Consider the following 22,807-nt stretch of genomic DNA (forward strand, 5'->3'; position numbering starts at 1 on the left):
TGTAATTCCAGAACTCAGGAGGCAGAGGCTTACCTCGAGTTCCAGCTAAACTGGGCTACAGTGTGAGAGCCTGTCTCATGACACAAAATCAGGCTGTGGGTAAGTCATCTAAGACTACATTTTTTGTTATTCTATTTATACGAAGTTCTGAACCTGTGCCGGAAACTTCAGGAAACTTGAACGGTGGACGGAAGAAGGGATGCATTGTCACGGATGGTGGTACCAACCGAATGTATTTGACAAACCGCCTCACGGTACATTTCGAAGCAGATGGGTTTGGTTTGACCTCAATAAAAACATTAACTTTTGGTCATTCTGAATGTCCAAACGAGCCGGGAGGTGGTGGCGCACGCTTTTAAATCCCAGCCCTCGGGAGGCAAAGGCAGTCGGATCTTTGAGTTCGAGGCCACGCTGATAACCAAGGTTAAAAAAAAAACCGTAACCCGAAAAACTAAACAAAAACAAAAACAGAAAGTCAAGCAGCCGATGAGGAAGGAGTACGTGGCACAAAGAGGCCCAAAGTAAACACAAAACTAAAAACCATCAGCAATTAACTCCAGTGATTTGACCAGGACAGTTGGTCGAGCAGTGACCTTGGGAGTTTCTTGCTCCGGTCCAGCCTTGGTCGCACGGCACCTTGGATTCCCCAGAATCCCGGCTGCAGAGACCGCTCCCCTGACCCAGCAGCTCTGCGCTGCCCTGCGGCACCGCCCACGCCTGATCGCCCCTGCAAACTCGGCGCGGCGCGCAGTCCTAGATCTGTACAGACCGGAAGAAAGCCGCGCTGCTAGGCTCGCGCACGGAGGCGGAAGTCGCTCCTCGCAGGCCTCCCAGGAGTCCTTTCGCAGCGCGACGTAGCCGGAAGCTGCTGGCGGCTGGTGGGGGAACTCTGAGCGCCCAGTCCAGCTTGGCATCTCGGCCGGACCCGACCCCCTGAGAACAGCAGGTGAGCTCGCGGCCGGGACTCCCGCGACCCGCGGACCCTCAGTTCCTTGACCATCAGGTTCTCAGATTACTCGGTTCCTGGTCCTCTAACCATCGCTCCCCTAATGCCTAGGCCCTGATCCCCTAATGCCCCCGCTGTCCGACACCCCCAGCCTCCAGCCCTGACTCCACGGCTCTCGGTTCCTCCCGCGCCCCCTGCCTCCCATTCCCCAGTTTCCCGGCCCCGGACTCTCCAGTGTCCTTACCCGTGACGTTTCTGTTCCTCGGACCCCAAACTCCAGGGTCCCTGTGTGCTGCTGCCCTCTTCGATCCCAGCGGCCGCTCCATTGCGCGGTTGGACCTCCTTGCTTCGGCCGTCCAGACCCCTCGGCCTCTGAGCTTGCCACTCTCCGTGGTCCCTCATCGCTCTCGGGCGTAGACCGGTTCTGCACAGCCCAGTTGCCCGGGAAAGGGCAGCTGCTGGTCACTTCGATTCTGTCCAGCGGTGCCGGGAAGCCAGACTCCCTAGCCACAGCTCGCTGATCGTTTTCCTGCTCGGCCTTTGAAGTGAGTACTCTGCCGAAGGAGGAGAAAACAAAACAAACAAACAAAAAACCAAACCAATAACACCAACCCCCCCCACCCCAAAAGGACAGGCTTCTAAGCCTTTCCTCAGTTTTACCTGGTTTTGGAAGGATGTGCTGATGTTTGCCCTCAGAAGGCACCACAAGTCATACATAATCCACTGTTTCAGGCTTCATACTTCTGCTGTGCCGTGTTTGCAGCAATGGAGCTCTATGGTCCCAGGCAAGGTGATGTTCTGAAATCACCTGTTCTTCAGAGCAAGGAGCACAACTTAGACATGGGTTCTCTGTGTGCTTCGAGCAGTTCTGGGAAAGACGATTAGTGTTTCTCCTTGTCACCCATTCTGTAACCTTAGGGCCTGGCTATGTTCCCAAATGCCTCTGTGACCTCAAAGGTTCATCACGTCCCAGTTTAAGACCCAGACACTCTGTAGTATGACATGTAGTTTAGTAATGTCTGGAAATAACCTTGTTTGTTTCAGTATTCACTGGGTATGTCTGCTTGAAGGAAGAGCATTTTATCTTTTTTTTTTTTTTATTTCGGCTATTAAGAATTCCTAGGGGTGGGTGAGGTGGGTTATCAGGTAAGGGTACTTGCCACCAGGACTCACTACCTGAGTTTGATTCCTGGAGCTTACATGATGGAAGGGAATAGCTGACTCCTCCCACCTTCTAGGCTTCTGGGTATGTACTGTGGACACATTTATACACACACCCAAGGGAAAAAAAATGCTAAAAAAGAAAAAGGATTCTAGAACCTTCTTTTGAGCCATATTTCGGTTGGTGAAAGTGAGGAGATACTTGTTTTCGTGTTATTAAGCAACATTTAAGATAAGTAATTACTCACCAATACCCAACGTTTATCACACAGGAGTGCGTCTTAAATCCAGACCAAGCCAGGCATGGGAAGCAGAGGCAGGCAGATCTCTGTGAGTTTGAGGCCGGTCTAGTCTGCATAGTGAGTTCCAGAACAGCCAGGGCTTCAAAGAAAGACCCTGTCTGGACAACAAGATCCAAGCCAAGTCATCCACTCTCCCCCATTTCCTCCTAGAGAGGTAAATGACCTGCTCTGTTTTACACAGTCAGAAATTCAGAGCAGTCTCACGAGATGCTGGCTTCTTGCCTTTGTTTGCCTCCATTGCATGGTTGTCAGCCTCTGAGGGCTGGCACAGCGCTTTGAGTACTGAGATTGGCTACTGAAACCTCCACTGGTCTGGTGACAGCTGAGAAGAATGCAGAGGGCTTTGTAAACTCCGGCCTACCAGTGTCTCCCCAAAGGCGCTGAACTGTCTGGGGGTGTACATGAGCAGATGCCTGGGGTGTAACTGTTGTGCTTGGTGAATGAGTCACGCCAGGGCCTGAGTCCTGCATGCAGGAGTCTGCGTTTGTGTGTTTGTGGTTTCAGGATGCCATCCTAACATGTAGTTAACACAGTGAAAGGAAGCTAGAGTGAGCTAGGATTTGGTTTCAAGGTTACAGAAAGCAAATATTTCCTAACATCCAACAGAAGGGGAATCCCAGTCACACGCAACCAGATAGAAAATTCAAGATGCAGGAGAATTGAGAGTCAAGATTCCCTTTACTGAACACCATATTTCTGCAGACTTAAATTTAAAATGAAATATAGGATCTGAGACAGAGGATTTTTTTTTTAATGTGAACAACATGAATAGAAAATGGTCATTTTCAGTCTAACAGCAAGGTGAAACACTGAAAACCTGTAACTTCTGTCAGAGGGAGTACATAGGTCCGTTGGGACAGATGAGTTCTGGAGAGACCACACCTGACTGTGGACTGGCAAGGGGGATGGCTAGAGGCCCAGGTCCTGCCTCCAGTTCCCTCAGTGCTCATGTGTGCAGTAGCACGGGCATTAGCTTATGCCCAGCCTTGTTGTTGGCACAGCCTGTTCCTTTTGCTTTACTTCCTAGTCCTGAATTAAATGGACCACCATTTAAAGTTAAACATTGCTGAAACTGGCAGCTATGAAAAAAAGAATAGGGGCTAGGGAGACAGTTCAGGGGGTAAGAGCTCTTTCTGTGTATGCATGAGGATCTGAGTTCAGATCTCTAGTACCTACATAAAAGCCAAGCATGGCTGCACATGTCTATGACTCCAACATTGGAGGATGGATGTAGGAAGATTGTGGGAGCTTGTTTCTAGCTGAGCTCCACGCTCAGTATCCCAAAGGAATAGGATAGACATCTGTAGAAGACAGCCTGTGTTCTCCTCTGGTCTCCACGTGTGTGCACACAGTCATACATGTGGATGGACAGTTACAAGTTTATGCTGCCTGGTGGCACATAGTGGCTGAACTTACTTGCAGGCATTCCTGAGATTTCCCTCCCCCGATGTGAAGTGTCTCCTGTACTGGGCAGGACTTCCACGGTCAAATCAGAGCAGCTTTGTGGCAGAGCCTATGAAGTCATCACTAACTGCCAACTCATTTTCTTTCCTGCATAGTAAGGGTTTGTTCTTCTCCTTGCAGCACCATGGCCAGCCCAAGAACCAGAAAAGTACTTAAGGAAGTCAGGGCACAAGATGAGAACAACGTGAGTGTGAACCTTCGGGCTGGGCTTGGGTGACTGGTGAAAGTCTCAGTGTCAAATGCAACTATGGTTGTGTGTCCCTCCTTGGAGAGGCTGCTCATGTCTCGGTGCTCACTCGTGTGGCTGAAGGGAGTGGGACTTGGTCACACTGCTCAGGTTGTGCTAAGGACGCTTGGTCTCCTTTCTGAACATTTTTTCTCCAGAGAGGTTCTTTATCTTTATGCCAGTTTCTAGGCAACTTCTGCAACCTCCATCTTTGTCCTGTACCTACATCCTTTGACCAACCTGAGCAGCCTGTCGGGCTTATTGGTGCTAGCTCTTTAGTTCCGTCTTCGCACATGTGCCTGCTCTTCCACCTTCTTGGGGTGTCTTTGGGGTCCTAACACTGCCCTGAGCTGTCTGGTGAGTTGCGTGTGGCCCCTCTTTGCAGGTTTGCTTTGAGTGTGGTGCATTTAATCCTCAGTGGGTCAGCGTGACTTATGGCATCTGGATCTGCCTGGAATGCTCTGGGAGACACCGTGGGCTTGGGGTGCACCTCAGGTCAGTGTCCTGCACAGCCTGCGTCTGTCATACTCGCCATGTTGTGGGGCTGCTGCCCAAACTGCTGTTGGACAAGGGTGCTAGGGATTTGTTCCCCATTTGTTAGGTGGTCCTCACTCCACTAACCCGACCAGGATAACCACTGCTGTCCAGCTTGCCTCCATGAAGCTTCTTCTGGCTTCTGCCCCAGACAGGAAGCGCCTTGTCTAGCTCAGGACGTGATCCTGGGTTGGGAGGCTCCTGGGGCCCTCATACTTGGTAATCAGATCAGACGTCTGGTTTCTAGCTTCGTGCGCTCTGTTACCATGGACAAATGGAAGGACATCGAGCTGGAGAAGATGAAGGCTGGTGGGAACGCTAAGTTCCGAGAGTTCCTGGAGGCCCAGGAGGACTATGAGCCCAGCTGGTCCCTGCAGGACAAGTACAGCAGCAAGGCTGCAGCGCTCTTCCGGGATAAGGTGAGGACTCCTGGCTTGAATGCACAACACACACTTTCACAGTGGCCAGATGTGGCTTTAGTGGCTTTGGGAGGCCATGTACTGTCCAAGGACAGACAAGGACAAGTGACCTTTACCAGAGCTAGGGCAGGCTCTTCTTGCCCACAGGTGATGCCAATGGCCTGCAATTAAAGGGAGTAAAGGAACAGTGATTGGAGTGCCTTAGACTAACTCATTTGCAGACCATCTGGGAATCTGGCCTTCCTTAGGTTGGGGGTCAAGCTAATGAGTCCCTGTGCATTGGAAGTTACAGCCGTAGAGGCCAGTAGCCCACTAACACTCTCATTGTCAGGTGAGCCCTGGCTCATGACAGATACTGACTTGTGTGGTTGGATGTGCTTGAGTAGATGGTAACTGCTTATGTCTTGTGTCATCTTGTTAGGTGGCTACTTTGGCAGAAGGTAGAGAGTGGTCTCTGGAGTCTTCACCTGCGCAGAACTGGACCCCACCTCAGCCCAAGATGCTACAGTCCACTGCCCACCGGTAGTTCCTCTGACCTGCTAGTCAGATCTCAGCTTCACCCTCACGTTAGTGGTAGCTCAGGGTTCCCATAGAAACCTCATTTCCTCCGCTTGTGGAAACAGCTTCAATTGAGAGCTGTTCCTAGAAGTCAGAGACTGTGCAGACTTCTAACAAATAAGAAGTAGCATCTTGCCCTGTTCTGCAGGAGGCTTGGTTCCTCTCCTTGCAGGTGTATCATACAACCCTGTGCACAGTGCCTGTGAGGGTGTGGGTTGTGTTTTGTTGGTGTGTGGTCCCTCCTCTGTGAGCTGTTGTTCATTCTATAGTTTAGGCCCCAAAATGGTACAGATCCTGTTGTACACCCCAAGTTCCACTGTGAAGAGTCTCCCTTCTCTGGTGCAAGGTGGATGCGGGACAGGAGAGGACTGTGCACAGATGACAGCACATCCTCCGCCCCAGGTCCTGCAGAACTTACCGGAAGGGCCTAGCACCACTGATGGTTTCAGCCTTACTTCCCAGCTCTGGGTGCAGAGTTCACTGGCAGCTGCTGTTAGGCTGGGCAGAGAACCACTGGACCATTAGCTGTGCTGAGCATCCTGTGGGTCAGCTGTTTGCTGCATAACCACATATATGATATGGAAGTCCTCGTCACAAAACTGTGGTTTCATTTGGTGTTGTCAAGGCCTTACTGGCCTTTACCTTTGTATTTCAGATCCTCTGGCCAGCCGCAGAATGTGACTACCTCTGGGGACAAGGCTTTTGAAGACTGGCTGAATGATGACCTGGGCTCCTATCAAGGGTAAGGCCTCTTAAGCCAGGGATAGAGAGCAGGCAGCTGAGGGCATCCGTGACAGGCCACTCTACGTGGGTTTACTCCATTAGGTTGGGGCTTTTTCCTTTAGGGTAGGCTGGGCCCACTCCTGTGTGTCCACAGTGTGTGTAATCCAGGGGTCCATTTATATCAAGCCCCAAGATGGCCCAGGTTTGAATGGAGGTTTTGAATGCGGAGAAATCCCAGTATCAAAGATGATGCATTTTCTTCCTGGAATCTGCTCGACCTGTAAATGGTGCTTTCTGGTAACCCCCACTTATCGGGGTTGGGTCTTGCTGGGGAATCGCAGGTCATATGGAAGGAAGTGTCTGTATAACTTCAGTGCCTATTGCCCAGAATGCAGTGTGTCCTGGAGGAGGCACCTCTCCTGGTGGCCAGCGTCTCACTGCTGAGGAGTGGCAAAGCTCATGGCTGTGGCTAGCGATGTCTGTGTTATTCTCAGGGCTCAGGAGAATCGCTATGTGGGGTTTGGGAACACAGTGCCACCTCAGAAGAGAGAAGACGACTTCCTCAACAATGCAATGTCATCCTTGTACTCGGTAAGGAGACCTAGGTCCTTGAGAGTGCCTCCTGTGACAGGCACAGCAAAGGGGTTGTCCAGTGCTAAGACAGGGAGGACCCTTTATGGAAGAGTGGGTAGTCCTGGGGCACATGATCTGATTAAAGGTCCCTTCTTATTTACCGTCAGTGAATGGTCCTTTAAAAAAATAGCATTTTATTCATACCCCAAATGTGTTCAGCCACTTACTCTGACTGTTGAATTAGGAGAGGCGGGGCTGCGTCCCCGGCACCCGGCCGCCCGCATGGCTAGTTTATACCCAGAAATAATTACACGGAAACTGTATGCTTTCAAACACTGCCTGGCCCGGCTAGGTCCAGTTTCTTATTGGTTAGCTCTTACATATTGTTCTAACCCATTTCTAATATTCTGTGTAGCCCACGAGCTGGCTTACCAGGGAGGATCTTAACCTGCGTCTGTCTGGAGCGGGAGAACCATGGCGACTCCTCACACAGCTTCTTTTTCCCAGCATTCTCCTCTGTCTACTCCGCCTACCTAATTTTCTATCCAATAAAATGGGCCAAGGCAGTTTCTTTATTAATAAGAAATCACTCCCACATCATTTCCCCTTTTTCTGTTTAAACAAAAAAGAAAGGCTTTAACTTTAACATAGTAAAATTACATATAACAAAACAGTTATCAAGTAAGAATTACAGTTACAATATTTATATCTATTTTATCTCTTATCATAACTAAGGAAAACTATAACTAACCATTCTTCAACTCCATCAAAGACTCCAGAAGGATATAATATTACCTATCAAACAAGAAATAAGAAAACTCTAGAAATGACAGAGACATCTCGCTGCCTGGACAGTCACCCAAAGTTCCTCTGTACCGTTGGGGCATCCATCTTCGGCCTACAGGCCCATAGTATCCAGCAGACATTCTCATCAAGCAAGAAATTCCAAAGACAGTTCAGTCACTTTTTGCTGTGTCCTGCAGAATGTCTCACAGACTCTTTCATGAAGCAGGAACCCCAAAAGGTCATCTCACCTTTAGGCAAGTTCAGCAGTCCTCTCTCTGCGGGTTCTCTGTGTCCAGTTTATGCAACAGTCCAGGCAAGAGCAGTTTCTTGCCCAAATGGCTATCAAACTCCATAAGGATTCTCTTCGATGCCCATCTTCCTCTTGAAATAGATTGGTGCTGCCAGGAGCAAATGTGTCTCATTGTCATGAAAAACCCTAAGTTATTAAAATATCTTAAATGCCATATTCTGCAGCCTTTGAAAGATATGAAGAATGCCTATCTAACTAAAATATCTCTCTATATATCTAGAAAATCTAACTAACATGACTACAAGCTTAAGTATTAGCGATGATTATCCATTAACAACCTATATTTCCTAATTATACATTACATTTTTAAATGAACTACACAATCACAATACCTTAATCAAGATCAAAAATACATATACATATAACAAAATTGACCATAAAATCCATACCAATGCAAATTATTCATATCTATATCATATCCCCCTTTAAATGTAAAAGAACATTTATAAACAATATTTGGGAACATGGGCGTAGTTTTTTCTCTACAAACTGCTTCCTGCTGAATAGGGGCGTCGTTAATTAGGTTGTTCATGATATAACCTGTATGCTAGTTTCATCTCAGTTGGCAATTGAGCGAAGCAATTTTTTGAGGGTATTCACAGCAACCTTTCAGGAGGGCGTGGTCTATCATACCAAATCGGAATAGATGCAATCCACAGGGTCTCATCCTCTGCAAAAACAAAAGAAGACCCTCTCCAAAGCATCATATCCTTAGACCCAAATTCTGAAATCATAATACCCTCATGAAATCCATTTTGGTTTAGCTTGGCAGCCCATATAATGAAATGTCTCTCTGTACTTAGCTCCTTCACAGTCAAAAATTTTAAAGAAAACACAATGTACATAATCCAGACTCTCTGTGAATTTTCCATTTTTACGTGGCTTATTTTTCTTTATTTCTCTTAATCTATAACTATCTGTACTTCTGTACTCTGTCTCTTTAAAGACTTTACCCTTTTTCTTTTTAAGACATTAACTTTATTCTTTATATTCTTTTTCTTCTCTTTCCCAAGCCTACGTACATTTATCCAACAGTGTCTGAATCTGTTTTATTGTGAATCTGTAACTTTTTTACTATCCAGGAGCACTTTGTTTTGCGCCTTTAAATCACTAAGCGCTTAAGAATCTAAGCTGTGACATTCCTAGGTCAAAAACAGGTACTGTATGCTGGCCCCGCCCAGTCCAACATGGCGGAGCCGCTCGTGCCTCTGATCCTTGCACATTGCACCATTAGCATGGCGGAGCTGCTTGTGCCTCTGAGCTGCGGCACACAATGTCCCCCTTTTAGGCACACAGCAGTCTAGTTGCCATCAAACAAATCGTAGCACTTTAATCCAAATGCTCCATTCATAAGCTCTGTCTCCCGCCGGAGCCAGACAGAGATCACAATGGCGGCACAGCCCAGAAAGCCGGCATTTTAAAACAGCCAGTTTTTTCCTGCTGCCGAGTCAGGACAATTTCTTTGCGGCACGCAACCCAGAAACAGCAAAAAGCTGTCTTAAATTCTCTCTCTCTCCTTTTTAAGCCCTCTCAGGTTTTTAAGTGGATTTAGCCATCACGTCTGGGCGCCAACTGTTGAAATAGGAGCGGCGGGGCTGCGTCCCCGGCACCCGGCCGCCCGCATGGCTAGTTTATACCCAGAAATAATTACACGGAAACTGTATGCTTTCAAACACTGCCTGGCCCGGCTAGGTCCAGTTTCTTATTGGTTAGCTCTTACATATTGTTCTAACCCATTTCTAATATTCTGTGTAGCCCACGAGCTGGCTCACCAGGGAGGATCTTAACCTGCATCTGTCTGGAGCGGGAGAACCATGGCGACTCTTACTCAGCTTCTTTTTCCCAGAATTCTCTTCTGTTTTCTCCACCCACCTAAGGGTGGGCCTATCAAATGCAAATGGGCCTAGGCAGTTTCTTTATTAATAAGAAATCACTCCCACATCATCTGACCATAAAACATGTATTTCAAATTAACCAAGGTAGATTTTCCCCAGAGCCCTACAAGTTTTCTGTGGAGCCTGTGAGTACACTTCTTATCTCCAGTTCATGTCCTGAGTTCAGGGGAAGGCTGACTCAGCCTCCTGGCCTGTGCTGGGCAGGCTGACTCAGGAAGTGAGGCCCTGAGCAGAGGCTGCCCAAGGTTCCGGCACTCCACTGGGGTGTGGTGCTTGGGTTTGGGGCCATTTGTCGGCTTTCCAGGCAGTTTGGAAGCGCCAGGTCAGAAGTTCAGGGTGTGGCATTTGAGGCTTGCTTTTTCAGGGAAACCAACCTTTTAGAGCTCCTTTTGTTCCGTGCAGTGTTGTTCTATAGTAATCATAAATGCAACTACTCTGAAGGGCTGGTAAGGGCTACAGTTGAGTGGCAGATGATGCATCCATTCCTAGATGCTGCAAGTGAAAAGAGGAGGAAATAGGCCAGACGTGGTAAAGGCACACCTTTAATCCCAGCACTTGGGAGGCAGAGGTAGGCCCATCTCGAAGTTCAAAGCTAGTCTGGTCTACAGAGTACCTCCTGTGTTACAGGACACAGTGTTGAGTTCCAGGATAACCACCAGGGCTACACAGAGAATCCCTGTCTTGAGAAACAAAAACAACAAACTAGTAAAAAATAAAAAAAGGAAAGACTTTTTATACTGATGAGAATAAACAGGCACGGTCCATAAGAGGAATAAATACTTATTATGTATACAATATTCTGTATATGTGTGTATGCCTGCAGGCCAGAAGAGGGCACCAGACCCCATTACAGATGGTTGTGAGCCACCATGTGGTTGCTGGGAATTGAACTCAGGACCTTTGGAAGAGCAGGCAGTGCTCTTAACCTCTGAGCCATCTCTCCAGCTCCAAGAGGAACAAATACTGTGAGAAGGGGCGGGTGTAACAATCTGCGTTGCTGTCGCACGCGTGCACGGGGTCTGGACTGACAGCACAGGTGAAGACTGGCACCTGTCGTCGCCCTCTTGTTTCATGAACCACGAGTGTATGGATTATCATATATGTAGACCAGGCCAGTCTCAAGTTTGCAATCATCCTCCTGCATATTGGGATTACAAGCAGGAGCCACCATGCCTGGCTCAAAAACTATTTTAAAACAAGTTGAATTGTAGGGCACACCTATCGCTCTAGCGCTGGGGAAGCTGAAGCAAGTAGATTGCCCTGAGCCTGAAGCCACCCTGGCCTACATAGTGAGGACCTGTCCCCAAAACCAAAAACTTGTTTAAAACTGTCCTCTTTGCCCCCAGACTGTGGCAGTGGCGGTCACGTCCTGCTGTCACACTGGGTCTTTAGGACAGAGAAGGGGCTTCTCATTTTGTAGACCAGACTAGCCTTGAACTCAGAGTTCAACCTGTCTCTGTCTCCCAAGTGCTGGGATTAAAAGTGCGCGCCAAATGTCAGGCCCTTCCTCACCATTTGGAAACTGAGTCCCTATCTTCTGCTGATGACCCTTTTCTAAGGAACACAGTGCATATAGATGTCTCCTAAAGTCCATGGTTCCTCTGCACTAACTTGGGGGAATGACAAATGTCAGTTGTGGTTTAAGTGAGATGTTTTTATTTTGAAGTAACTTTAGTTTAATTTATGTTGGAAGGTATTTGTGAGGAAATAACTTTGAATTTAGAGGAAGGCCTTTGCCCACCGCTCTCTGCCACTCTGGGAGTCAGGAAGAAGTAAGGACAGAAGTGAGGACAGCTCTGCCGACACCCTTTTATGTCTGCCTAAGAGGGCTGGTAGCCATCCTGTGCTGTGGGAGGACAGTACTGATGTGTGCTGTGTGCTGCAGCTGGCAAAGGCAGTGTGGGTGCTGCAGCGCTGGCTGCCTTTGCCGGTCACAGGAGCTATAGAAGCATTTAGGTGCCTTCTGTGGATCCTTGCTGTGCTTCAGCGGCACAAGTGTGACGTGCACTGGGTCCAGAAAAGCCGTGCTTCATCATTCTCTGTTGCCTTCCCAGGGATGGAGCAGTTTTACCACCGGGGCAAGCAAGTTTGCTTCTGCAGCGAAGGAAGGTGTAAGTGACTGGGGTGCATGCTGTCCACCTCTGGCCCGGGGTTCTTCTGCATAGCAGACAAGCATGGGGCCTTGTACACTGCAGGATGGCCCAAGGAACCCCTACTGTAGCAGATGTTTGTTTCTATGTCAGGGTGGCTTGACGTCATGTGGGTGGTGACAGACACAGTCCTCAGTGAATAACTGGTGGGTACCTGTGCCTGAACTTTTCCCTTTAGGTCTTGAGAGTAAGTAGTGTTGAGATAGTCTAGCTCCTGTCCTTGAGAGGAGACCTGGAGAGTCCTAGTTGGGATAGACCATGCTGTATAGGGAACATGTCTGACTCTGGCAATGAGCTGGCAGTCACTGATAGGAAAAAGCCAGAAGGTGTAGACTTTGAGGCTGGGGTTAGGCTGTGTGACCATGGTACAAGAGGAACAGGGATAGAGGTAAATTGGCCCACTGGTCCATAGGAACCCGACCGTAGTGCCCATAGCCATCCAAACAAGCTGAAGCCATTGTATCTGTCTTTCTTGCCCATTTGCCATGGAGAAGTTGCTGGCTTCCAACAATGTTGTAATAAGAGCAGCGGGGCTGCATCCCCATCACCCCGGCCGCCTGCTAGCTTATGCCCCGAAATAATTACACGGACACTGTATTCTTTTAAACACTGCTTGGCCCATTAGCTCTAGCCCTTACTGGCTAATTCTGATATCCCGATCAGCCCATCTCTAATAAACTGTGTAGCACCGGGAAAGATTCAGCGTGTCTGACCTGGCAGCTTGCTTCATCGCACGCGTCTGCAGCGTCTGCCCAGGAGAGGGGAACATGGCCTCTGCTCCAGAGAGCAGAGCTGTCGAGTCTGAGCTCACTTCCTCTTCCTCCCAGCATTCTGTTCTGTTTACTCCACCCACCTATGTTCTAAGCAATAAAATGGGCCAAGGCAGTTTCTTTATTAGCCAATGACCTTCCTCCATCACGACAAGGTGTGTTTTCTCATCTCTAGAAAGACTGATGCCAGGGGAGATCTAGTTATCTCCAGCTTGGGCATCTAGACGGGCCTGTTTTTTCTCAAGGGTCAGCAGTTCTTATGTCTAGACATGTGGAACAAGTAGGACCAGGGTGACTGCTGGGCCCAGACATGTCCTATCCCCAGCATGGTCCCTGAGAGCTGTTGTCAGGGTCGTACTGACTGCCTGGGTACTTGCCGGGAGGGAGTTCTGGAACTAACTCCACCTGGGCCCCATATAGATAAAGCCTTATGGCTAGGGTCAAGACATTGGAATTTGACTACAAAACGCTGGCTTTTGTTTTTCCTTTTAGGCTACAAAATTTGGATCCCAAGCTAGTCAGAAGGTAAGAAGGGGAAGCATTTATTTTCTGTTTCAGAACTCTTCAGTCTCCGTTGTATGCAGTGTCTAGATGCTGCAGGTCTAAGGTCCTAGGGAAGAAGGTCCTCCTCTGCCCTCGTGTGTCCCTGTGTACCTCAGTGCCTCCAGTTGCTGTGAGCAGGAGGCTTCCTCATCTACCACAGCCACCGATGAAGCCACTGTGCCGTAGCTGCCTCGTATGGGAAGGGCTGTCTGGGCCACGGCTCACAGCCTTGGGCTTTTAGCTGCAAAGGTATCACTGCTTCCTCACGTGGCCCCGGTGACAGTCCGGGTTGGAGGTTTACTTTTCTTCCAAGCTGAATATAAGAATAGTTGCCATGCTTAGAGCTCTGGTCAAGTGTCCTCCATGGTGAGGTGGGCAGGGTTTTAGGTCCTTGTGGCCCACAGTTCTCTCTTCATAGACACTTCTGCCGCTCAGACTCCTCAGGCATATCATGGGGTCTGGATTGTGATAAATTTGGAGCAGAGAAATATTGATTCCAGGGTCCAAAGCAGATTCATGTGGTTCTGATGCAGGAAATAAGAGGGTGGTGGTCCACAGTTGTCACACTCCAGCAGTCAGGCAGCCGGGGTCGCTAGAGGGCTGCAGTGTGAGACCCTGGTTAAAGTTTAAGAGGCATGTTTTCTGGCACTTCTGGGCATTGCTAATGTGACTCCCGCCACCTGCTCTTTCTCTGTAACTGCCTTCGTGCCAACTGGGTCAAGTTTTGGGGTTACAAGCAGCAATCAGAGCCGGTAAAACCCTGTTTCTACTGGTGCATGCCGCCCCATGTCTGCTAAACGCGTGCTTTGCTCCTGGCTGCGTCTCCCTTTGTGTCTGGTCACCAGTGTCACCTTCCTGGCTTGCTGGTGCTGGAAGCTCATCTTCCTCAAGATCCACAGCCCAAGTGTTCCCTGAGCAAGGTTGTCTGGGCCCAGTGGGCTCTGAGAGAAGGAATGCTTACTTCAGTGTTCATTTCCTGGATTAATTATCCCAAACCAGATCACTCCTGGGATCACACCCTGCTGGAAAGGAGCCTTCCTATGTTAATGAGTTACCCCCCTCAAGCCTTTTGTCTGGCCTTGCTTTGAGGTTAAGGTCCAAGCAAGGCAAAGCTTCTGAGCTTTACCATGGCGGCTCTAGGAGAGGCTGTACCCTGTCTGCTACTCCAGGAGAGGCTGTACCCCTGTCTGCTACTCCAGGAGAGGTTGTACCCTGTCTGCTACTCCAGGAGAGGTTGTACCCTGTCTGCTACTTCTCTGCCCAACCCTTTCTCCATCCCTCCACTGAGCCTCACATAGCTTGGCTCCCGTGGAGGGTTGAGTGCCAGCCTCAGGAAATGAATGAAGATTAGCAGTTAGCAGATCTGTCTGTCCTTCCTACTTGTGGACTAGAGCCAGAGCTGCTTCCAGCATTGCGAGGGAGCTTTCTTCATGTCTTGGTTCTTCTGTTCTGGTGTCACTTGTGTGAGCCTACTTCCCCGTGTGTATTCACATCCCACTGCCTTCCCTTCTGTTGGCAAAGCTTGTGCCGTCCTGTGCTTGCTTTTCAGCAGCTAATGTTGCTGCATGTGAAGCTCACATAGCATCTCTTCCCACAGGCTTCGGAGCTGGGCCACAGCCTGAATGAGAATGTCCTCAAGCCTGCACAGGAGAAGGTATGGAGGGAAATGGGTATGCTGGGGATCAGCAAGATCTTACCTATAGTTTCCTCTGGTCCAGGTGGCCTTGGGCTCCTTAGTCATGTCGTCCCCCCCCCCCCCCCCGTTAGCTTCCAAGGGTGTCTTTGAACTTGCTCTTCCTTCTGTTTTACCCCAGTGGCCTGGCCACAAGCAGTGAGTGGTGCTTATCTTCAGAAGGATATTAGCCCTGGGGAGGAGTCAGTAGCCCTATTCTTCCTTACAACAGAGTCCTGACGACAGTTGGCTTCTCTTGGTAGTGATGGGTTCCTTAATTAGCTGAAGCCAAATGGCTTCTGGCAGAACTTGGGGAACTTCATGTGACAGGTCTCTCTGCACTCTGAAGCTTTGGTCCTCCTAACAATGCCCTTTAAATTGCACAGGTGAAGGAGGGAAGGATTTTTGATGATGTATCCAGTGGGGTCTCTCAGTTGGCATCCAAGGTAGGGCCACCCTGCTGACTTGCACGGCCAAAGCCAGTTTCCATATTCCAGACACTGGAGCCCACAGGTCCCTGGGCTGAGACAGTGGCCATTGCCCTCTTATTTCTGAGGCTTGAGGAATATGGAAACAGCTTGGTTATCAGGGACTTGCCAGCCACTAACCTGTGTTTCTTTTCTGTCTTGCTGCTATTGGCCTGTCCTTTGGTAAGTGCTAATGCCATTGTTAGCTGCTGCTCGTCCTGTGACCTCTTCAGGGCCTGGTGGAGTGAGGGTGGGGGCGGTCGTCAGATTTCCCAACATGATAGCAATGAAGGAACCTCCTGAAGACCTTCATTGCACTGTGGTAAAGACAAGGCCTGTAGTGGCTTGAAACTTTTGAGCACCTTCAAAGTGTTGAGTGTGACATTGGGAACACCATGTGCTGTGTGTGTGTGTGTGTGTGTGTTTTCCAGACAGGGTTTCTCTGTGTAGCTCTGGCTGTTCTGGAACTCACTCTGTAGACCAGGCTGACCTCGAATTCACAGAGATCCACCTGCATCTGCCTCCTGAATGCTGGAATTAAAGGTGTGCGCCCCCACCGCCTGTCATAAGGCCATGCTTTTTACTGTCTGTGTGGCGTTGTCCCACGCACCACAGGAACTGCTTCTGAGAGAGATGCTCTAAAGATCTAACTAAGCAGCCAACAGCTGGTGTTGCTTCAGCACTGCTGCTGTGTTCCTGTGTGCGTGTGTGTGCGTGTCTCCTCGAGGATTTGTCCAGGCCTCATCTGAACAGCATCATTTTTTGTTCATGTCTCACAGCCAGAGGTGCTGTGTAGAGTGTGGCCTTAGCTTCTTTCCATGCCTCCTTCTAGGTCCAGGGAGTTGGCAGCAAGGGATGGCGTGATGTCACTACTTTCTTTTCTGGGAAAGCTGAAGACACTTCAGACAGGTAGGCCATGTCCCCACCCAGGCCCTGGGTCCTTTGGGCTCCTGCGAGGTCGCTGGTGGCCTGGCCTCACACCCTCTGCCCAGTGTTGCACACTGAGTCCTTTGCTAGAGGCAAAGTGACTGCCTTCTCACCCTCAGCACTGGGGCTCCTGTATGCTCTTTCCGCACACCTTCCCAGTGCCCTAGTAAATACCCTACAGTTTAGGTGATGATAATACAGGTTGAGGTAGCAGGAGAAACCCAATCCCTTCTAAAAGTTCCACGTCCCTAGCACCAGGGTGAACCCTTACCAAGGCCAAGTTTGCTCTCAAAGAAAATGATCCCTCACTTAGTAGGTTACTCTGCCCTACAGGGGTAGCTAGGAAGTACTTTAAAGGACAGCACCCTGTCTAGCCAGGAAGAAAGCATGGAGCTGTTATAGGCATTTGCCACACCCTGGTCAAATGTAGGCTGGCTTGTGAAGTGGTAAATCTTGTTCTAGAGAGCCCCTGAGACCTAAGCAGATTGGGCAGCTTGGTGGGTGCAGGTAATGCAAGTGTCTTTTTGTGACAACTTTTGAGATTTTGTTCTTCTCTGTAATAGACCCTTAGAGGGCCACAGCTACCAAAACAGCAGTGGAGATAACTCCCAGAACAGCACCATAGACCAGAGCTTCTGGGAGACCTTCGGGAGTGCTGAGCCCCCCAAGGCCAAGTCCCCGAGCAGTGACAGCTGGACCTACGCAGACGCCTCAACAGGGAGGAGGAGCTCGGACAGCTGGGATGTTTGGGGCTCGGGTTCCGCATCCAACAACAAGAACAGCAACAGTGATGGCTGGGAGAGCTGGGAGGGCGCCAGTGGGGAGGGCAGGGCCAAGGCCACCAAGAAGACTGCCCCAGCTACGACCACTGATGAGGGCTGGGACAACCAGAACTGGTAGGTGCCTTGCTGCACCTAGGCCCCAGCTCTGCTGGGACTGCTGTGTTTGCACTTTACCCTTTCTGATCCTCCTCATTTGACCTCAGTGTAAAGACAGTAGCTCAGGCAGGACTTGAGTGGGTGCTGCCTGCCTGGTGTGGGGCAGCTTCCTCTTAGGCCTCAGGGCACCTGTCATCATCTGCCTCCTGGGTCCCCTGAGCAGCCTTCCTGGACTCTTCTTGGGACCCAGGCACTGTGTCTGCAGCCCTGGCCCAGCCTGGAACTGCAGTCCTGTGCAATGTCAGCCAAGCCAGACATCTGCTTTTGTTGAAATGTCTTTTAAAACTTGAAAGGTCTGCTCCTGTCCTTTTTTTTTCCTTGAAGAAAACGCCTGGAATCTTAAGCTGGAAATGAAATGACAAAAGCAATATTGGAGCTCGCACTGCCACCGACGCCCTCACCTAAGTCCACGTGCTGTGGCCTGTGCTGTGAACCTCACTTTGTGACCTTTGCCTTTCCTGCATCAGCCTATCCAGCCCTTAGTTCCATGGGACAAACTCTCCACAGCTGGCCACACACGGCAGCTTGGGCTCTGGCCCTCCCTGGATACCTGACTTGAACTTGGCCAGTCCCGGACAGCTCAGAAAGAGGAAAGTCATTAAAGTAAAGGAACTGGGATCATTTTCAGCGTATCTGCCACTCCCGCCTGGCACAAGGGAGCCTGAACATGGAGGGCGGGCTGAGGGGCCAGCGGCCACTGCCAGGGTTGGAGCATCTTGATGGGGACCCTTGTGTCCACAACAGCCCAGGCCTCCCCCCAGCCTGCTCAGGGTCAGAGCACACTCGGTCATGTCTCCTCAGCATGCAGCTGTCCCTCCAGATGGCCCCATTTTCCACCCTGTGGACTTCGTGGAACATTGCAGTTGAGACCCATGTGCTACCAGTGGTTGGTGTGACAGCCTTTTCCTCCCAGGATTCCATGGCTGCTGTGTGCTGTGGCGGAGAGCCCAGCTGGGTCTCTGTCTCTTTAAACCCACGCCTGTCTTGACCCTCAGTTTGACCAGCAGTGCATGACCTGAAGCTCTGTGTGGTTTGTGTGTGTCAAGTTTACTTCTGCTTCCCGGGGTTGAGCTGTCCGGGCTCTAAGGTTCCAGTCCTGGCTTACCTTGGGATTTCTAGTTCTTCACAGAACTGATAGGTTTTAGGTTTGGGGACCCCTCCTAGGTGCTTTATCCTCAGGTCACAGAACATCCCTGAGCTGGGAAAACAGAGGGAGATACCCAGGGCTTGTGATTGACAGAGCAACCACAGGTGGATGAGATCAGAGGTCAGAGACTTGGGGTGAGAAGCCAATGGGATTTCTGGGAGCACATAGACATTTTGTCAAAAGCCAAGGAAGTCTGACCATGGAGGGAGGATCTACGAGGATCTACACCGAGTGCTGTACATTCCAGAGCAGAGACCATGATTCCGTGGATACACGGTGGTATAAAGGGGATGGAATTGGTTGGTTTTGGGCTGAGAAGCAGCCTGTTCCAGGTCATTTTGGGGGTAGGAAATGGCCCTAGGTACCTACGGCTTCTTCTGGTACTTTGTCCAGTAAAGAGAAGGATTGCAAATGTCAGTCCTTGTTCTAACATAACCCAGAGTTCTCCAGACTTTTACAGCCCTCAAAGGAAAGGATGAGTAAGGCCCAGGTCAAGGTACTAGAGCATTTGGCTGGGTTTTGGAGCCTGTATGTGGGGAACTTGCCAGACCTCGAGTATACAAGGACAAACACGTGCTAGGTACTCCTGGGCTTCAGTGAGGCAACAGTTCCAGGATAGGGCTGGTTACACTCAGGCCAGATAGTCGGGGATGAACAACCCTGGCTGCCTCTCTGTTTGGTCAGGTAGCTTGGAAGGTGGGAGAGTTGGTGGTGGTGTACTGGCTCTGAGCTTGTGGCTTGGGTAGATAGCCATTCCTGGGCCATGTTGATGGGCTCTTATCCAGACTCCACATCCTTCTTGAGGCAGGTAGTAGCTTGGCCTCTGCCTTCCATCTTCCTGACCCTGACTGGGAGATGTCCGGTGGGGGAGTGTGGAGTTTATGAGTAGTGGCCTGCAGAGAGGCTTCTCCGTGGGTAGCACTTAAGGGTCAGGGGTGATGCTGATGCTGATAAATGGTCTCCCACCAAGTGTACTTGGTGGAGTTGGTGCCTCTGGTTAACTGGGGAGTGTGGGCTTGGGCAGCTGACCAGCAGGGACATCTGTCTCACAAATCAGACTTCCTGTCCAAACCCAGCCAGACCAGAGGGCACTTTGGGTCAGCCCTGTTCTCTGTGAAACCATTAAGACAATACTCTGAGTGTCTGCAAGCACTTGGGGTCTTCTCTCCCGTCCTGGTATCCCCACTGTCAGGCTGTGGTCCAGGAGAAAGGTGAGCAGACTCTAGGGTACCCTGTTCTGGTTTATAGCACGGATCCCAGAGCATGGGGATGGGTGTACACATGCCATTGTACGTGGGGAAGAGGAACATTGGGCTGGTTTAAGGGATTCCATGGCATCACCAGGCAGCCTGAGGTGGATACAGGGTAGCCCACCTGAGGATCATAGTGTAGGGGAGTGCTGAGTGTTTGTGGATGCATATAGGTGCTTCAAGGTGTCTCTGAGCTGTGGCCGCACATGCGTATACCCAGAGATTACCAGGATGAGTTCCTTCATCTGAATGACCATGGTGAAGGTCTGCAAAGACTGTGAGCCTAGGTTTTTTGGGGTCCCTAGGAACAGAGCTAGGTCCCAGAGTTAGGAGCTTTCAGCATGGCATCAAGAAAGAAAACTGTGCCACCACTTGTATGGATTACATATTACATATTGGTTATTGGCCAGGTTTGTCCGAGGCCATGTGTAAGTCGGGTTGTCTCCTGGCCACGGTGGTATTGTATGAGGGCTCCTATGAACAATTGATTCATCTCGGAAGAGTACCTAGGAAGGAGGTACCTGCCATTGCTCTTCCCACAGACATGGATAATCTGACCAAGTGGAATTAAGTCATCCAGCTTCAAGGACCACATATCCCAGGATATATGTTCCTATGCATCCTCTGGGCAACTCAGTAGGGAAACACAGTGTCCGATAAGACAGGAAAGGCTGGCAGTTCTGCAGCCTCCCATCTTGCTGGGCTGGGGCTAAGCTAGGGGGCAGGACAGGTGGTAAGGGATTTGGATCAGCCTAGGATATGGTGGGCTGGAGCCAATGTGTAGTTGAAAACCAAGCTGAGGCTGCACTGGACCCACGGGAACCCAGAGTGACTGCTTCACAAGCCATGCCTTCAGGTAGGAGCAGGAACCCTTTATCCTAGGCCTAGTCTTCGGAGCCAGCTTGCCAAGAGTTACAGCAGATAGGCCACGGGGAGTTCAAGATGGATCAGGAGAGCTTTGTTTATGGCAGAACCAGTTCGGGCTGTAGTGGAGACTGGGTAAGGGCATACTAGGTGCAAGTAGTGTAGGACTGGGCCTGCTCCTAGGGAACACTTGGGTTCTAGGGCAGACGGAGGAAGGGAGTAGAGATCATGAACCCTAGTGGTTGGTAGAGTCTAAGTGGTCCTTCCTCCCGGTAGGCTGGCAGAGACTCCTAATGTCCAGCACTCAGGACCACACAACTGGCCTTTATTCTCAAGAAGCCTGTTCCCTACTTCCCCTACTGGGATTCCCATTGTGGCATGCAACGGGGTCCTTTGTGCGGGGACCACCATCTCATTCTCCAAAACACGCCTCGGGCAGCCGCGGACAGAGGGGAGGAGAAAGGACTTATGGGCGGGACAAGTGGTGATGTCAGGGAAAGGGGTCTTTTATAAGCCCCAGCTTTCCGATGGGCACAGCTAGACCAGGAGGATCACAAGGCATCCTTGGAGCAGAAGGTTAGTGACTCATCTATGGCCCCTGGGCTGGATGGGTGACGGGGCCACCAAGAGTCCACTCAGGGCCGTACTGGGGGGTGACTTTGAACTTCCAGAAAGATTGGAATAGGTGCTGAGGTCTCACAAGCAGAGAGACCAAGTGCAGCCCAAACACCTGAGCAGATTCTTGGGATCCTGTGAGGGTCTCAAATGACACTCAGAACTGGGTATACAAAAAGGCTGTGTCCAGCAGAGGGAGGTTTATGTTCTTCAACTGTGACATGAAATAGGAGCGGCTTCAGAATGAGTTCAGAAGGTTAGGGTCATCTAAATGTGGCACCTGTAGACAGTGATCCATACTGAAGCCTTAGTTTGGATTCCTTGGCTAGGTGCATATATCCACTCTAGGGTGGTGGTTCTCAACCCTCCTGATGCTGACCCTTTAATGCAGTTTCTCATGGTGTGGTAACCCCCATCTTAAATTATTTTCATTGCTACTTCGTAATTAGTTTTGCTACTGTTCTGAATCATAATATGTTTTCTGAAGGTCTTAGGCCATCCCTGTGAAAAGGCTACTCGAACCCTCAGGGGTCACAACCCACAGTTGAGAACCACAGCTCTAGACCTTCCTGCAGGTCTGGGCCCCTGCTCAGGGAGAGCTGGATTCCTTGCAGAGGGTACCCTTGAATATGCAGGGAAGTTTTTCAGGTCCTTTGTTCAGTGGGGTGGAGAATCTGGATTCCCCAGGACTCCCAAAACTCAGGCTCACAAAATCCAGACTGGGTCATGATTGTGTCCCCCTCCTCCGAAGTCCCACCCCTGGGCAGTGGACTCTTGGCCTCTCCACCCCATTGGCCTCTCAAACATTGCCTCCCAACTTCTGAGAACTCTCAAGTTTCCCGATACTTTTCATCCCTACCCCTGACATGCCTGCCTGCTTCTGCTCTGATCAGAATTTGGTCTTGAGTGTGTCCTTTGCTTGAGGGCAAGCCACCCAATGTAAGGACCTTGATGGTAGGGTTCTATCCAAACCAAATCCCAGATTCTGTGGGGCTGCTGGGGCCTCAAGGTCTTGTCACTCTTAGTGACCCCCACTGTGTACATCTGTTGTGAATGTGGACACCAAGGGGCATGGACAGGCGTGCTGGACCGGATGGACCCTACTCGGGGAGAACTGGTTCCCTGCAAGGGTGCTTTGGAGTGCACAGGAGGTTGTGCAGCTAAGGGTCCTTTGTTCAGTGGGACGCCTCTGTGCTAGTCTTAGATCCTCAGTGTCTGTCACCATCCCCATTATAACAAGTCATAGACCTCTGGGTACCACACATGTCTGTGGAGACATTCTGCTGGTCCATGGGAATGGATGGAGAAACTGGCTTCCTGGTTTGGGGTGGGAGCAGATGGCTGAATTAGTGGTGAAGGGCTGTGGCCTCTCCTCCTGCAGGCTGCTCGTCATGAGCCTCCGAGGCGCCCACCTCCACTCCTGCCTCTGGATGTTGTTGGGTGCCACCTTGGCTTTGGGGCAGGGACAAGGTAAGTTTTTTTTTCTTATCTTTTTCAGGATTACTGGCATACTCCAAATCTAATCCTGTAGCGATGCTTTGCTTAGTTATTCTGTGAAACTTTCAGT

At 50.2% G+C, this 22,807-nt stretch overlaps 1 protein-coding gene across 3 annotated transcripts; it reads left to right on the top strand.

The window, feature by feature from the left end:
* Positions 1 to 792: 792 nt before the first annotated feature.
* Positions 793 to 18,390, top strand: Arfgap1 (ADP ribosylation factor GTPase activating protein 1). 3 transcript variants are annotated; one of them, XM_050152965.1, is made up of 14 exons: positions 794 to 946; positions 1,227 to 1,491; positions 3,994 to 4,057; positions 4,485 to 4,594; positions 4,881 to 5,052; positions 5,474 to 5,574; positions 6,266 to 6,352; positions 6,828 to 6,924; positions 11,952 to 12,008; positions 13,310 to 13,342; positions 14,958 to 15,014; positions 15,419 to 15,478; positions 16,332 to 16,408; positions 16,990 to 18,390. In XM_050152965.1, the coding sequence occupies exons 3-14, from the start codon at positions 3,998 to 4,000 to the stop codon at positions 17,324 to 17,326; spliced, it is 1,248 nt and encodes a 415-aa protein (XP_050008922.1). In that variant the 5' UTR covers positions 794 to 946; positions 1,227 to 1,491; positions 3,994 to 3,997; the 3' UTR covers positions 17,327 to 18,390. The 3 variants fall into 3 exon arrangements, with proteins under 3 accessions (XP_050008923.1, XP_050008922.1, XP_050008924.1); XM_050152966.1 differs by lacking the exon at positions 15,419 to 15,478 and having other exon boundaries at positions 793 to 946; XM_050152967.1 differs by lacking the exon at positions 4,485 to 4,594.
* The last annotated feature ends 4,417 nt before the right edge of the window (positions 18,391 to 22,807 follow it).

Source organism: Alexandromys fortis, unplaced genomic scaffold, assembly GCF_014885135.2.
Source record: "Alexandromys fortis isolate MF-2015 unplaced genomic scaffold, M_Fortis_MF-2015_v1.1 scaffold_81, whole genome shotgun sequence".
Lineage (NCBI taxonomy): Eukaryota > Metazoa > Chordata > Mammalia > Rodentia > Cricetidae > Alexandromys > Alexandromys fortis.